The 17,274-nt window shown below is 39.0% G+C and overlaps 2 protein-coding genes across 2 annotated transcripts in view; both read right to left on the bottom strand.

Annotated features, from left to right (window-relative positions):
• Window positions 1–17,274, bottom strand: part of slc7a4 (solute carrier family 7 member 4) — a 113,164-nt gene that overhangs the window by 74,500 nt on the left and 21,390 nt on the right. The gene's annotated exons all lie outside the window — the stretch shown is intronic.
• LOC130081758 (uncharacterized) lies at window positions 11,596–13,347 on the bottom strand. The gene has a single exon (XM_056246467.1). The coding sequence runs from the start codon at window positions 13,345–13,347 to the stop codon at window positions 11,596–11,598; it is 1,752 nt and encodes a 583-aa protein (XP_056102442.1).

Raw genomic sequence — 17,274 nt, 5'->3', positions numbered from 1 at the left:
AAATAAAGGAAAAGGGCTAATACCAACACAGAAGTGAAATATTCTGGCACATGACAGCATGGGGATGTGTTTCTGTAACATGGTTAGAATGTTTATCTGAACCAAAGGAAAGATGACTGGGTCAAATAATATAAACAGGAATAAAAGATGACATTTGAGAATGTAACCGAATGAATGAGATGAGTGGTGTTGATTGACGGTTGTGAGCACCAATCAGCAGGGAGTATCCACTATTTAAGAGCTGGCTGGTTATGGCCTGGGATGCGTCACGTCCGGCTCCTCCCCGTTCTCTGTTGTTGACAGTGGACACAGGTATGTTTCATTAGCATGTAGCAAGTTCTGTTGTTTGCTGTGTGCATGGCAGTAATGATTCATGGTGTATCCTAGCCTGTCTTTTCTCCTCCCTGGTTCCCTCGGCTTGTTTTAAGTGGATGTTAAGACCGCTAACCTCTCAGTATTTCCTGTGTCTCCGCTGAACGGCAGCTATATGAATACCGTATACCCGTGCCTGTAAAGGGATAATAGAGCTTATCTCCATTTTTCGGATTCTCTCGCTCGTGAGCAATTTGTTTCTGCCATAGTTGAAGTCCCGTTCGCTTCTCTGCTGCCATACTGCGAGAACGCCGTATCGTCCAGCTGTTCAGGGGGATTGTCGCTGTTTGGTTTCTTTAAATTATAGTTTAGTGTATTTTGGGGTTGACATTCACTAATTTGTGAAATAAGGAGAAGATAACCCCGCGGGTGCTCCTGTTAAGCTCGTCTACCCTATTATTTGAATTGAGTTAATTTGTTTCTTTTCTTTTTTTATTGTATTAAAATCTGTATATTGTTTGTGATTTGATATGACTTTTTCACTGCCTGTTCCTGTGACCATACAGTGATGTAATCAAATTGTGATTTATTGTAACTGTTTTTAAGTTTGTTTGTTATTTTCTTTCAGTCGCCGGGGTCCCACGGGTGAAGGGTCTCTTGTGGTGGTGGTGGTGCTCCTCCTACGGTTGCCGTGCAACACTTTTGAAGTGTTTTGGTTGCGTGATCTGAGTACACGGTGGTGTGTGTGCGTGCAAGTGTGCTTTTGACTAACTAGCTTTGTGATCACTTCTCCGTGGTGAACCTCGGCCCTGTAAGGTTGTATTTCTTTTGTCAGTTGTGTAATTATTAGTTATGTAAATTGTTGTATGTCACGTTGTTTTTTGTTTGTTTGTCCTGAAACCTATGTCAGCAATGCACTAACGAGTCATCAGACACATCCTAGTGCAACTGAGGTTATTTTAATGTGAATTGCATTCTCTTTTTAAATAGGACTTTGTATTAATAAAATTTTGTATTTCTTCATGATACCCACGTTTCTGCCTACATTCTTAAGGGGATCGAACCTGTGTGACCTAAATTCTTAGGTTTCATTCATATTTCCCGGGGTGAAATTCCCATGGGTGGCGTAGTCGAAATTCTTGTTGTCTGAAATCTGCACTACTCCGTCACAAGAACATGCGTAGTCGTACAATCATTTATTGAGTTATTTGATTCATGTTTGATGATTTATGTTAAAATATGAAGTGGGATCACTGTCTCATTGAAGCCGATGCCAATTTGATGAATTCAGCAGCTGTAATCAAATCAAATCTTGAGAAAATTCCTGAATGTAATATTTGACATTATGGACATCTGTATGGCTCCGGTGAAAGATAATGATAATGACCATAATGAGACAGGCATGCAACAAGGAAAGACAATTTATTTTAAAGCTTCAAATTTTTACATTGTCTGTAAATAATGAAGACAATATTCTGTTTAGTTAAAAAAACATTTAAAAAAAAACACATAAGGGTAACACAACAACAATCAAATAAAACCATAAACCTATATCTGTGATGATCAACATTGTTCTCAGTGAACTGTCTGTAATATAAAAATCTCTTCGGTCACAGTGATCTGAATTTCAACCACACCCCATACAAAGTTATGTAGGACAAGACTAAAATAATTATGAAAGCACAAAATCAAAACTATAAACTCACATACAAAGTGCACACTTTAATGACGAATCAAAGACTATTTAAAATGAAAGCATCTTTATTCTTTTTCAACTTTGGCTTCAAATTGTTCACAATGTCATCACATACACAATTACACTTTCTACTCATTGCAGTTTTTTTTTTAAATAATCATGGCCTATACTTTATTGATTGTTTTTGTTTTGTACACAAACCTTTGAAATTTGCAACATAATACTACTGTAATCTACATAAATTACAGTATAGTGAGTATTAGGTACTATCAAATAAATTCCTCAATATGTTTTTTTGGGTAAAAATATATTTATTTGAAAAGAAATACCTTTATGTATGGATGAATAAGCACAGCATTAAATGTTATGAAACGTGTAAAGCATTTTAAATTCATATACTGTAGTGTAAAACATACTAATAAAATATTCAACCAGATACAGTATAAGAAAAATGGAAAAAAAGTAGTTTCTTTTCCAATTGTTCACACACTAAAATCAAAAACTTGAAACACAATCACTAAAACCTGAAACTCATGTACCAAATCACTAAACCAAGTCCTTCAAATTGCAAGCACAGTTCCAGCTTGACACTCAGTTTATAAATTCTATATCACACTGTTTGCAGAACTCTACACACAGATCTCTTTACACCGATTGGCAACACACTCACCGCTGTAAACAGTTTCAGAATTGTTTACTTGGATGAGCTTTCCTATTTTGGAGGATAATGGAAGTCGATGGTGAAGCAAGAGCTAGAGGTGGAGGAGTGAGAGTAAGGAGGATAAGGGCAAAGACAGTTATATTCCCAACATATTCCCAATTCCTTTTTTTTCCCGAGTTTTTTCCCCCCGGCATGATGATGGAGTATGACGCCATTCCAAGTATGCAAGTATGCCTCTTCTCCACACACTAAAGATGCGTATGGTGAAGTTGATGTGCAGGCCTGCGGTCGATGGATCCGTCACTCCAGAAGATTCTTTCCCCACTGTTTAGCAGGGACAACATTGCTTGTGATGAAGATGAAGTGCTGTGTTTTTTGTATACATGTTGCATGTGTTTTAGTATTTTAGTGTTTAGGCTTTTAAAAAATGTTTTCCTCTTTATCCTACTGTATGTTTTTCCTAGTTTACTCGTGTTGGATGTGAAAGTGTTACATTCAAAACCCCAGTGTTACATAAATAATAATGCATTTTGGAAATACTGTAAATGACAAAAGTTTTTGTTACTGTATTTCATTTGTGTGTCAATGAATATTTGAGCTTGTATACATTAGTGTAACAATCTTTTACAACCAGCAACAGTGTAACACTAACAATGCAAAAGGCACAAACTTACTGTTGGGGTTTCAGTAGTGTTTTGTGTTGAGCACATCAGTGTGTTGTTGGTTGGTAGATAGATCTCTTCATGTGTGTATATCATTTTGGAGCAAAAACACATTTTGTAACAGTTTTGAATGCAGTATTTGCTATAGATTCTTGTTTTGCATTTCGTGTTTGTGGTTTTGTTTTTAGACTTTTGGGACAATGGGCCAAACGATTCAGCAAGCCTGTGGAACCAATTGGGAAAAACTGTTAAAAAAACAAACAAATTTTGTATAAAAAATATGAAGTCACATTTATCCCTTAATCACCTCTTTAGGTAAGAGCAGCACATGGTCAGTAGCACAGATCTCATCAGAGACTAATGTTCTTCTTGGCCTTCCTTCACATTCACGTTGTCCTATAATTTGAGCCCTTTCCTATTGTTTCAACCCTAAACCAATAATCTAATCTGTGGATCTAACTGGTGTGCAAACAATTTTGTGTTGTTCACAAGTTGTGTGTTACAGTTTTTTCTCAATCAATTTGATACAGTTGTATTTCTGTTTCTACAGTCAAATTTGTTATCAAATCAACAGAGAACACACTTGTAGTTTTGATGCTAGTATTTATATCTAATAAATGCATAAATAGAATAAAATGCAGTTATTCATTATGCAGTGAATATTGAACAGTTTTGTGAAAGGTGTCGCATCAACTGTACATGTGTTCAGGATGTGATGACATTGTGATTTTGAATGCTAGTACATTTTACATGAGCACATGGTGTGAAATGCCAAATTTGTGTTGAAGTTTTGAAAAGGTTTAACAGATTTAAAGGGATACTCCACCAGTTTTTCTTATTAAACTATGTTATTCCCTTAACTAAGACGAGTTGATACATACCTCTCTCGTCTCAGTGCGTGCACTATATCGCTCTGTATTGGCGCAAAACTATGTTAGCACTTAGCTTAGCCCATGCATTAAATATGGGCCAAGCAGAGAAGCGACCAAACACTTCCCCGTTTTTCCTATGTAAACACAGTTACTCAAGTAGTGTAACTTGACCTGGGCTGGTGACACAAAATAAACCGTTGCGCTTTTCTAAGCGTTTAAAATTGATGACTATATTGTATTGCGGAATACCATAACAAGTGCTTTTGAGCACTTCGACTTGGCGCAATAATATCTTCACTCGTGAAAAGTCCCCTTACCGGCTCCCGCTTCCTCTCCCCCTCCCTCTGACATTTCCGTCAATACAACCAACGTGACTTTTACTACCTGTGCTATTAGCAAACTGCAGATCATTTGCAATGGCGGACTTTGTAGATGATTATGACTTCTTTGTAGAAGACCCAGAGCCATTTCTGTTTGAAACCGAGTACACGGAGGAGGAATTAGCTCTTATGGACCGTGAGAGGCAAGAAAGATATGATCCAGAACAGACCGGAGCTGGCGAAAGACAGGCTTTCTGTAAGTGATCTGAATATTGTTGGTGTAGCCTCATCCTTTAGGCGTGTTCCTGTGCAGGTATAGTCCTCCTTTGTGAAATGTTCGGAGCAAACACGCCACTTCTTCAGAGTCATCAATGGTGTTTTGGGATTCTTGTTCAAAGCAGCTAACCTCTCCGCTGTATGTGGTGTGTTGGAATTCGGTGAAAAATGACAGCACTATGTACATTCTCCTTATTTTCACAACCCTTTACGATGCACGCTTTAACCATTATTGTACACAAACTAGCTTCCAACAACCTGTTACTTCGTCAACTCCGCTCGAACTACTACTAACGTTACCGGCGCATGTCACGTTGGTTGTATTGACGGAAATGTCAGAGGGAGAGGGAGGGGGAGAGGAAGCGGGAGCCGGTAAGGGGACTTTTCACGAGTGAAGATTATTGCGCCAAGTCGAAGTGCTCAAAAGCACTTGTTATGGTATTCCGCCATACAATATAGTCATCAATTTTAAACGCTAAGAAAAGTGCAACGGTTTATTTTGTGTGACCAGCCCAGGTCAAGTTACACTACTCGAGTAACTGTGTTTACATAGGGAAAACGTGGAAGTGTTTGGTCGCTTCTCTGCTTGGCCCATATTTAATGCATGGGCTAAGCTAAGTGCTAACATAGTTTTGCGGCAATACAGAGCGATATAGTGCACGCACTGAGACGAGAGAGATATGTATCAACTCGTCTTAGTTAAGGGAATAACATAGTTTAATAAGAAAAACTGGTGGAGTATCCCTTTAAAACACGCGTGAAACAGTATAAGTGTTTATAGTTCTGAGAAATTAATATTTTTTTGGCAAATGTGATTATGTTTAGGAATATTTGGCTAGAATGGATTTTAGTGTCTGAAAAACTGCACTGTAAGATATACAATGCATATTGCATGAACTCTTTTTTAATTTTATTTAATTTTCCCCCCTGATGTAATGGTATAAGCAAACATGTTTGATTGAAACAAAAGTTGGACTGAGAATAATCTAAAGCTTGATCAATTTTAATGTAACTCCCAAGGTTATATATGGGCATATGTTAATTATCTTGTATAACACCTGATTGTTTTTTTTTAATTGTTTTTTTATTTTTATGATTTTCATGACTACCCGATATTATAGATAAGAGAGAGAATAAATAAATAAATAAATAAAGACATTAGGCTTTCTGGTCACACTTTAGATTAAGGTTCAATTCTCACTATTAACCAACTATTAACTTTGACTTTTGGCTCAATAAAGTCCTGTGAAATTACTGCTTATTAATAGTTAATAAGATAGTTGTAAGTTTAGGTATTGGGTAGGATTAAGGATGTATAATATGGTCATGCAGAATAAGGCATTAATATGTGCTTTAAAAGTACTAATAACCAGCCAATATCCTAGAAATATTCATGTTAATAAGCAACTTATAGTGAGAACTGGTCTGGACCCTAAATCGTTCACATAGCAAACCTTTAATTTAAATACCATATATCTATAAAAATAGAATTACTTCAATAGTTGCTAGACTGCAATCTTCCATCTATCCATTCTCTAGACTGCTTGTCATTTGTGGGGTTGCAGGGATGCTGGAGAATATCTCAGTATCTCATGTTAAAGACAGGGAAATCTCCTGAATGGATGTCAGTACATCACAGAGTTTAGACTGCCATGTTGTGGTTGTGCTTCATACTGCTCTCTACTGCAACTTTTGAGTACTGTACTGTACTGCTTTTACAACACATACAAGATAGGGTTTCTGTACGCATCCATTTTGTAAAAAGGCAGTTACAGTAATCAGTCCTTCTATTTTTGTTGGACACAGAGATGATTGAATGGAAGAAGCTTGCCTAGATATTGCCTAGATGCATGTCAGGAGTGGATCAGGCGTGCAAAAGAGGATTTCACCCCCGCTAGGGCCAATATAGCCTGTGACACTGATGAGATTCTCTGGCCTGACCCAGGCCAAAGACGGGATGCTGGGGCAGAGTATTCTTTTTGTTTTGTTATTTGGTGTATAGAATTGTACAGTACATTAAGAAATAAAAATGTGCAAATGTATACATTTGTTGTCTTTTGCTGTGTTCATCATGTGACAACTATTTGTCACACATCACAACACACATCAAAACTATTAGTCATCATGATGGGCCAAGATCAGATGGCATTTATTTATTTATTTATTTGTTTGTTTGTTTGTTTGTTTATTTATTAGTTTTTCTGAATTGCTAAAACACATTTCTCTAAACTATCACTCACTTTCTCAAAAACTTAAACACAAAACCACATTTTCAAACCACATTCACAGAATCTCTGACTCTTCTGGCAAAATCAAACAATTGCCTCAAAACCATTTTATCTGTGCTCAAAATCAAACAATGCTCTCAGATCATACACACATCAGTCAATATTATGCACTACAGATCATTCATTAGACACTACATCAAAGAACTCAAAATCCAAAGCATGCAGTCACAGAAAAAAAGTATATTGAAACAAAGTAAACAAATGTAGCTATTACTTAAAAATGTATAGTAATGACAACTTACAGTAGTAATGTGAATACATTGTATAGTTGTATACTGTATCCACTGCGAGTATTGTACTGAATATTGTATAGTACCTCCTCTTACTCATCCTCTTCCTCCTTGTTCACCTCTTCTTCCTCCTCGTTCACCTCCTCTTACTCATCCTCTTCCTCCTCGTTCACCTCCTCTTCCTCCTTGTTCACCTCCTCTTACTCATCCTCTTCCTCCTTGTTCACCTCCTCTTCCTCATCCTCTTCCTCCTTGTTCACCTCTTCTTCCTCCTCGTTCACCTCCTCTTACTCATCCTCTTCCTCCTTGTTCACCTCCTCTTCCTCATCCTCTTCCTCCTTATTCACCTCCTCTTCCTCATCCTCTTCCTCCTTGTTCACCTCCTCTTACTCATCCTCTTCCTCCTTGTTCACCTCCTCTTCCTCTTCCTCCTTGTTCACTTCCTCTTCCTCCTCATCCTCTTCCTCCTTGTTCACCACCTCTTAGTCATTCAGTGCAATTTTGGGACTCTGAACTGACTTGTATTATGTACAGTTGGTTTGGTCACATCATTAGAAATAAGTGTGAACAATTTTGAGTCATTGTGTGTAAACTATGACAACTGTGTTGTAGTTGTGTTTAACTTTCGCCTGCCTGTGTTTAGCATTTTGAAACTTAAGTGCATCTAATTGCGAAATGTGTTTGAGTGAGTGAGAATTTGAGTTTTGCAAAAAGAGTGCACGAGATTTGCAAACAGTTACAATATACTTTTTTCTGTAACTGCATGCTTTGGATTCTGTGTTCTCCATTTTTTTTATGTATGTCTAATGAATGATCTGTAGTGTTTATAATATTGACTGATGTGTGTATGATCTGAAAGCATTGTTTGATTTTGAGCACAGATAAAATGTTTTTGAGGCAATTGTTTGATTTTGCCAGAAGAGTCAGATGTTCTCTGAATGTGATTTGAAAATGTGGTTTTGTGTTTAAGCTTTTGAGAAAGTGAGTGATGGTTTCAAGAAATGTGTTTTAGCAATTCATAAAAACTGTAACTACCTGAACTATGTAGCGATTGCACGCACGTATAAATATAATTAATTATTATTCATAACGGATTATGATCAATAATTAATAATTGAATTATTTTCAGAATTTACTGTAGCAAAATCAATAGTATGATCAGTTTATCAGTTCATCCAATGAACGGAAAGCATAAACAATTATTAATTCTAGGAAATATAATATCTTCTTGGCCAAGAAAGACTAATTCCCAGCTAACAGCTAAATTAAGAAATAAATCAAGGGTCAAAGCATAGGTAACTTAGATCGAAGTTCAAGACAATAAATCGGTAAGCACATAACACAAGTAATGCTTCTCTTTTCAAATACAAACAATACTTTATTGATTATAAGCCTATGACTAACACACAAAACAAATATCTAACACAAACACACGCACACGCATTCATACAAGTTGAAGAAAGACAGAGAGTGAGGAAGAATGAGTTTTAGGAGTTAGATGGTGAGATTCCCAAGATTCTATGCACTTATAAGACACAACCTGAACGAAGCATCAATAATTAATTTCACCCTTTTATCGTTTCTTAGGCGGGTGATTCAATTTTATATTAAACACCAGTTAAGAGTCTGGAGGCGTTACTTGCTTGTCCTTTGCGTTGCTTTGGGGATTCTCCTTTTTGTCGTAAAGGGGGTTTCCCGGTCCGTTGGTTGGCTGGCTGTCTCGTGCCTGGATAGATGTCTTGGGGCGGCCAATCACGTGGTGTGTTGGCGCGGATGAATGAAAGTCTTTGAAGTTGAAAGCTGGTTTTGCAGTTGAAACGTTAAAACGAAACTTTGCAGCAACACTTAACTTAGAACCGAGACTTTTAACGGAAAAGAAACAAACTAAGAAAAGAAAGGAAAGTGTGACGAGATGGCTTCAATTAAATCTGTTTTAACCCATATCTTGATTTGGGTCATTTGTCTCTGCGTCTACATGGTTACTACCATCGTCGGGCATCACAAGAGCTTAGAGAGCGAGTCCAGAGAGCTTTTCCCGAGAGCGTTCAGAGCGCATCACAAGAGCGCAAGAGCGCATCACAAGAGAGAGGATCACAAGAGAGCAAGACCAGAGAGTTCAGAGAGAGCAGAGAGCAAGAGCGGATTTTCTGTGTTCGGGTCTAAGGTTTTAAACTCAAAAATGTTTATCCCGCCTCCAGGAGGAATTTGGAATTCGGACAATAAGATACTATATGATTATTTGAGAAGGGGGTCTTTTCTACCCCCCCCCCCCCCCCCTTCCTCTCAACGGGAATCATGTGTCATCTGTGGTCTCATTGTTCTGCAGGCCTTAGCAGAGAGAACAAGAGGCGACAGTTTAGACATTATTACAATTATAAGAACATAAACATTTTTACACAGATTTCAATCAAGCCATCTTTTGAATTAAAAACATACGAGCATAATGATAGGAAACACGCACAATTTCACTCACACACCTAATATGTATAACAATTATGAATTGTATGGCATTTAAGCATATGAGAGACACACACATATATTGTAGAAACAACATATAATCAAAGTCCATCGAGAATTGTCCTGGGATGAGTTTTATTGGTATTGGAGAATTGGAGGAAAGTCCTTATGTGTGTGTGTGTATCCTTATGGTCCGCATCTGTCACATCCGTGGTGTGTACCACGTGAGAGTTTAGTTCGCATAATTGTCTTCAAGACAAAGGGTATTTTGTATGCAAGTCCACTTTTTCAGCCTTAAGGAGTTATAATAATTGATGAGGGGAAAACTAGCTCGGGATCCTGAATGGTTCAGTCTGTTTAGTCGCAGGGGTCAGGTGACTCCTTGTTAGGGCCTCTTGTTTCAATATTTCTGAACAGATCTGTTCTTGCCAAATTATAAAACATTGACAACATTCTTCCTTTAGTTAAGCAACAAAAGGTCTTCTTGGCTCATAGCCTCAGGGATAATTTGGAATATGCAGCCCCTTGTGTTTGATTATGTACGAACGCTTCCCTCGTGTTTGGTACATTCTCAATGTTGCTACATATCCCCCCTTCGGTCGATGATGGGTTGAGGAGAAGACATCATTGAACGCTGGAGAAACGGGTAGAGGAAGCAAACACACACAGCAAACAACAAGACAACACCTCCATGACTGATCACTTTACTGGTGCAGGGCATTAGATTACCTAGGCCTAAACCGGTTCACTCTCTCAATTTAGTCAATCACGTTGAATAAAGTTTAATTCAATTTTAGGACCGTTATTTTCGTTTGTTTTGGTACGGTGATTGATCAACTTTGTGACTAAATTTGATTTGTTTGTTTTATTCTCTTCTAAATTGTTCTAGGTTTAGACCAATTTACCTTTCAATTTGTGATACGAATGATGCAGGGAGTTCTCTGGCTCACATTCGTTTTAAGGTGACTTACAAATATAGGAGTGGTGTGTCAATCCTATTATTGTGACCTTGACCCTTATGGGGTGGACAGGCATTTTACCTAATAAAAGAAGAAGGAAAGGAAGGAAGAAGTAAAACAAAACAAAGCAGTTGAGTGTTCCTGATATGACTTATAACTACGGTTGCGCAGCTAAGGTGTCAGGTATCATGATGTAGTGAGAGGTGTTCTCAGGTGTACTTGTTGGATGGGTAGTTACCATGTTTCCTATGGTAAGTGTAGCTAAGTTGTTAAGCTAGTTTCTGAAGTTAGTTTCTACCTGTGGGGGAAAACATATTTGTTGAATGTTTTGCACGGTAGAGGTGGTTAACTTCTGTATGTAAGTGGGTATGTTAGGGGTGTCGTGTAGTGCATGTATGTATGTATGTATGGTCAGATCTGTCTCAGTCTGTTTTGCTCCCCCCCTTTTGCTTGATGGCTTAGCTTTGATGAGCTTGTTGCATCTTTGCCTTGGAAAAGGGCTCTTCTGTGAGCTGCTGGGGGTCAATCCAGTAAGGCAGGAAGTTCTCTGGCAGACATTGGGAGGTAGTTTGGCACGGATGTGTGAAGATGTAGTGCGAAACTTGGTCTCCGTTGTTGCATTCCTCCGATGATGCCTTCTGGTTGTGACAGACTTTCTGACCTTCTGTGCATACTGTTGTTGCTGTAGCACACACGTGGTTCTTGAGTTTGGAGCTCGTTTGGTGGTTTCTTTATGAGTGATGGGTAGCCAGGATGGTGTTTTCTGGTACCTCTGGGTGTTTGTCAGTGGTTGACTGTGAGAGGCCACTTTGTTCTGTGTTGTTGTAGAGCAAGTGGTCGTCAAGTTCGTTATGAAGGTGTATCAGATGAAACGGTGGTCTTCCGTTCCATCGCCATCCTGTTCGTCATCCATGTTTACCTCATTTCCGATGAAAACTTTCAGTTGCCTCATTAGTTGCTCCGTGTCTTCTGAGGGTAAACTGTCTGGTTCTTGGGCATACTCAGTGCTGTGTTTAACTGAGTGGTGCCAAGGTGGGTTTCGTTGTTGAGTACCCACATGGAGTGCTTTTGGATGCCTTGGTTGATGGCCTTTGGATGTCCAGTCAGGTTTCCAGTGGTTTCCTTCTTGTGGGTTACTTGAGAAGCGTGGCTGATCCCATGGCATTTCCATGCGGTTAGTGTGGTAGGTGTCAGCGACATGGGAGTCACGTTCTCTGTGCTCCTTACGAAGGACTGTGGTATTGTCATGCCACTGGGTGTCTTCCAGTGCAAGGCTTGTGTCTTGGCTGATGGAGTTTGAAACTGTGGATGTTTTCAAACCTTTCTTTGAGTTCATCTTTTGTTTGATGTAGGCCTTGTGTGTCAGGTCACGTAGCTGTTGAATTGTCATTGTGCCTGGGCAGGCCATGATGCCAAGATGATGACTCAATCCGGGGTGCAGGTTTCTCAGGAAGAGGGTTTTGAAGTTCACATCCTCTTCAAGTTCAGGTTTGTTATGTGCACCTAAGTAGGCTTGTCGAAAGCGGTGGTAGTAGGCTTGGGGAGTCTCTTGTCGACCTTGTTTGGTTTCCATAGCGATTAACACACCGTGTTCCGACTCTGGGCCTGTGAATTCTTTAATCAGTGTCTCACATAGCAGCTGGTAGTTCGACTTGACATGAGCAGGTTGTCTGTCTAGGAAGCTTCGTACCTCTGGACTGGATGTGGATCTGAGGAGGTAGAATTTGTCTCTGTCAGTCATATGTGGTCTCACCTCTAGGTGGAAGTTGATATCTCTGATGTAGGTCTGGATGTCGGGACCCTCTGTGGAGTTCGGGTTGAACTGAGTGATATTCTTCACCAGCTGGTTGAGATCTTTAAAGGTCATCCCCTGTGCAGCTTTGGAGTCTGCCTGGGTGAGCTCTCTTCGTTTGTTAGCAGGGAAGAGTTCTGTGGTGAAGGCCGGTGACGTTTTGGGTTGTGGCCATTCACTTCTTCCGTTGTATGGCAGTTCTTGGATGGAGGACTCTGTTCTGCTCAGCAGGGGTGATGCTGAGGGAGGTCTTTCCCTTCTTGGCTCTGGTTTCTGTTGGAAAATGTGCTGGAGTTCATCTCTGACCGCGTAGAGCTCGTCGTTGGCGTCATCTCGCTGTTGGGTCAGATGGTCCATTTCAGCGCTGCACCTTTCCAGGTGGTCTTTCAGAGCATTAATTTCAGAGTTCTTATCTTTAATGTCAGCTTTGGCTTTCTCTAGCTGATGTTCAGCAGACTGGAGTTGGTTTACCAGGTGCTTTTGGACAGTCTTTAATTCTAGTTTGTCACGTTCAGTGACTGCAAGGGCTTCTTGGAGCTTGTCAACTTGTTTCTTTGTTTCTTGCTCCGCTTCGTCAGGCACTTTGAGTTTGTCTTGAGCTTTCGCTTTGAGCTGGTCTGTGCAGTGTTGAGTGTGCATCAGCTCTCTCAGGAACTCAGTGGTCTGACACTTGAAGTTGTCCTGGACTTTCACTTCCAGCTTGTCTATGCGGCTCTGGGCACGTGTCAGCTCCTCCTGAAGGTGGGTGATGTGCTTGTCGCTTAGTTTCAGCTGGGCTGTGAAGGCATTGCTTAAGGAACAGGTTATTTTGGTTAGTTCCATGTGGTTGTGGTTCTGGCTTGAATCACGTGTCAGGAATCTTCTCAGAATTATGATTATTATTAAAAATAATAACAGTTCAATTGTCTTTGGTGTGAGGCAGTCTGTAATGCCTCTGAGCCAGGCCTCCACGTCGTCCCTTTGGGCACTGGGGTTCGTCGTCCACGACATGTTGGTACGCTGGGGTGAAGAGACTGACACAGACCTGTGTGGAATGTAGGCCTATATGTGGTTGAACAGCTAAGTGTCGTTTCAGTGACGATACACTAATAGTGAAATGTTGTAATGTCTACGTGTTGGTCTCAGTGTAGGCAGGTAGGCTAGTGATGGGGAAACTTCGTCACTCAACTGAGTGAGGGAAAGAGAGAGAAAAAGGTTAAAACAAATCTCAATTTGTAAAGGGTTTTTTTTTTTCAATGGGAGAAATATTTTTTATAAATATTTTCTATCAATGAAAAGCTGGTTTCAGCTCGTGATGTGAGGACTACGTCACTCAACTGAGTAAGGGAAAAAGAGAGAAAGAGGTTAAAAACCAACTTAAAAAAAAAGAAAAACAAGAAAGAAAATTCTCAACTAGGAGAGATATTATTTTTCTCGTAAATGCTTCCTATTAAAGAGAATCTGTTTCCAGAAAGTTAAACAATATTATTGTTTACGTTTACAACGAAAAATAATACAATAATAATGCTGATACCTCTTTTCTGAGTTTGACAGGATTGACACCACACACCGTCAGTTGGGCCGTTTACAGCAGGGATGCTTTGAAGGCGACGGTTGCTCAACACTCGTCTCTGTTAATTGATCTTGGATGAGATGTCAAATTGTAAATTGCGTACACAGATGCAGGGAGAGTACGGAGAACAGAGAGGGTTTGATTAAAAATCAAATACCTAATGATTTCTTTGGAAAGATTGTCTTTCTCTTTCTTTTGAATCAATTGATGGTTCTCTCAGGTGTATTCCCTACAAGTGCGAAGAATGGGATGGAATAAAGCAGGACAGCACAGGAAAGATGTGAGAAGGGAAGGAGGGAAGGAGATTGGATCCACAAATGGCTGGAGCCTTTTGTCGAACTACGAGTATAGAATTGACAGTTGCCAAACAACTAAACATTCACAAATAAACTTTTGTAAGAGAGGGTTATCTCTGATTTATTTGAAACTCGTAGTGAGATACCAATGTCTCCTTTTGAGGCTCAGGTGTGTCACTTCCAAGCAAAAAGGAAGAGGTAATGAAGATGAAAGAAAGTAATAATGATAGTGGACAAAATAAGAAAGGAAAATTAAATAAAGGGGGTAAATGAATAAGTAAAATAGATTGGTTAAGTTTATAACCACAACTGAAATAAATGAGAAAAGGAGGATACAACGCAATAACAATAAGAAGCAAGTATGAGTCTAACAATATTTTGTAATAGGGAAAATGTTGGTGGAATAAGTTCTTAACTTTCAAAGTTTAAGACTTATTCGCCTGTGATTAGATCTAAAAGAGAAATTTAGAAATTATGAAATTAGATTTATTAAAAAATAAATCGAGAAATCATTAGAAATTACCTGTTAAGAAAAATATAATTTTAATTTAATAATTCCCTTTAAAAAAAATCAAATTCGAACTTGACAATTAATAATCATAAACCAGTATTTTCTTTTGCAAGTAAAATGCAGGTAAAGGAATTAATAATTGCAAACGACTTCCTTTTCACGGAAAATATGGGTTAAGTAAGATATGGGAAAGGCAAATAAGACAGAAGAAAAGACCAACAGGTGTAAAGTCAAGGTGTTTAAATGGTTAAATCACTTTAACGTTGTTCAAACAGACACTATTTAACCATTGAGGTTAATACTACTGATAACCGTAAATAATGCTAAAGGCGTTAGCATATAGGCCTCACTGTAAACAACTGCTTTGGTTAGCTTGGCAAAGGGCTAGCTAGCTTAGCCACCAAAAGGGTTTGTTTACACTGTGGCTCTGATCATGCGAGAGGTCAGAGTTCCCCCGGAAGCGTTAGTTAAGACTTCCGTGTCACGATCGTAACTATGGCAACGAAACGAACGCTAGTGGGTAAACATGTGAATTGCAACAGTTAGGAAACAGTTACGCATGTTACATGAAATGTCGGCGCATTTCAACAATGTTCATAGAATATGCATGTACAGTAACAGTCGATCATATTACGGGAAATGTCGGCGCATTTCAAACTGTACAAAAATACACCACTCGTAGCTTTAGCTGGTTTTACGACGTGGGGTTCACTCAGTTTATTAGGAGTGATATTAACTTTAAGCAAGCGACAGCTTTGCGTTATAATAGATGGAACGATGACGACCTCGGCAGATCGTCTCTGTGCAAGTTTATCTGAGCACACGAACAACAGGGCTCTTCACTGTTGGTTAGTTTCAACGTCAAGCTTTACTTGAACACAATAAAAATAACTCTTATTCAACTACATTCGGACACACGCAGTGTTTACACGAGAATTCATTGAACAGACACCAACATACAAGCAAACATAGACAAACAGCTGTTTATTACTGGGATTGCAATGGGACACGCATTGACAATCAGATAAATATAACTGCTTCTATGTTTATCACGGGTCGCAGTGGAACACGCACTGTGAGTCGGATAAAAATATATAACGTTAGATGAGGAACACGCTCATCGCTCTGTGAGGAGAATATTCGTTCTTATATAGTTATTTTAATTACTGCAGTATAATTTTGTTAAGCTCTCTGGCTGATACACACACATGTATAGCTTTGACAGACGCTGGAACACGCAGACGTCAGTAAGCTATAATCAAGGTATTTCAGAAATTGAGGAACACGCTCAATTCTCACCTTATTGTTGTGTGATATTTTATATCTTGGGTTATTTTACTGCAGTTGAAAAATAACATATATGGAGGCAGACAGATTAACAGCTCTTTCTGGGGTGCGTCTCTCAAGCAGCAGATTCATTCAAACAGGGCGCGCGCTGCGCGCTCTCCATCCGTCACACACAGACTTTCGCAGGTTCGGATCTCGCATCCGCACAATATGAAAAGATAAATTACTTCGTATATGCTTACAATTTAGGTTAAACTTCCCGCATTTTTCTCCACCATAAATAATGTAGCGATTGCACGCACGTATAAATATAATTAATTATTATTCATAACGGATTATGATCAATAATTAATAATTGAATTATTTTCAGAATTTACTGTAGCAAAATCAATAGTATGATCAGTTTATCAGTTCATCCAATGAACGGAAAGCATAAACAATTATTAATTCTAGGAAATATAATATCTTCTTGGCCAAGAAAGACTAATTCCCAGCTAACAGCTAAATTAAGAAATAAATCAAGGGTCAAAGCATAGGTAACTTAGATCGAAGTTCAAGACAATAAATCGGTAAGCACATAACACAAGTAATGCATCTCTTTTCAAATACAAACAATACTTTATTGATTATAAGCCTATGACTAACACACAAAACAAATATCTAACACAAACACACGCACACGCATTCATACAAGTTGAAGAAAGACAGAGAGTGAGGAAGAATGAGTTTTAGGAGTTAGATGGTGAGATTCCCAAGATTCTATGCACTTATAAGACACAACCTGAACGAAGCATCAATAATTAATTTCACCCTTTTATCGTTTCTTAGGCGGGTGATTCAATTTTATATTAAACACCAGTTAAGAGTCTGGAGGCGTTACTTGCTTGTCCTTTGCGTTGCTTTGGGGATTCTCCTTTTTGTCGTAAAGGGGGTTTCCCGGTCCGTTGGTTGGCTGGCTGTCTCGTGCCTGGATAGATGTCTTGGGGCGGCCAATCACGTGGTGTGTTGGCGCGGATGAATGAAAGTCTTTGAAGTTGAAAGCTGGTTTTGCAGTTGAAACGTTAAAACGAAACTTTGCAGCAACACTTAACTTAGAACCGAGA

The sequence above is a fragment of the Rhinichthys klamathensis genome, unplaced genomic scaffold (assembly GCF_029890125.1).
Source record: "Rhinichthys klamathensis goyatoka isolate OS25496 unplaced genomic scaffold, OSU_Roscu_1.1 h1tg000040l_1, whole genome shotgun sequence".
NCBI lineage: Eukaryota > Metazoa > Chordata > Actinopteri > Cypriniformes > Leuciscidae > Rhinichthys > Rhinichthys klamathensis.
The sequence above is the reverse complement of the archived record's forward strand: the minus strand, read 5'-3'. Positions and strand labels throughout refer to the sequence as shown.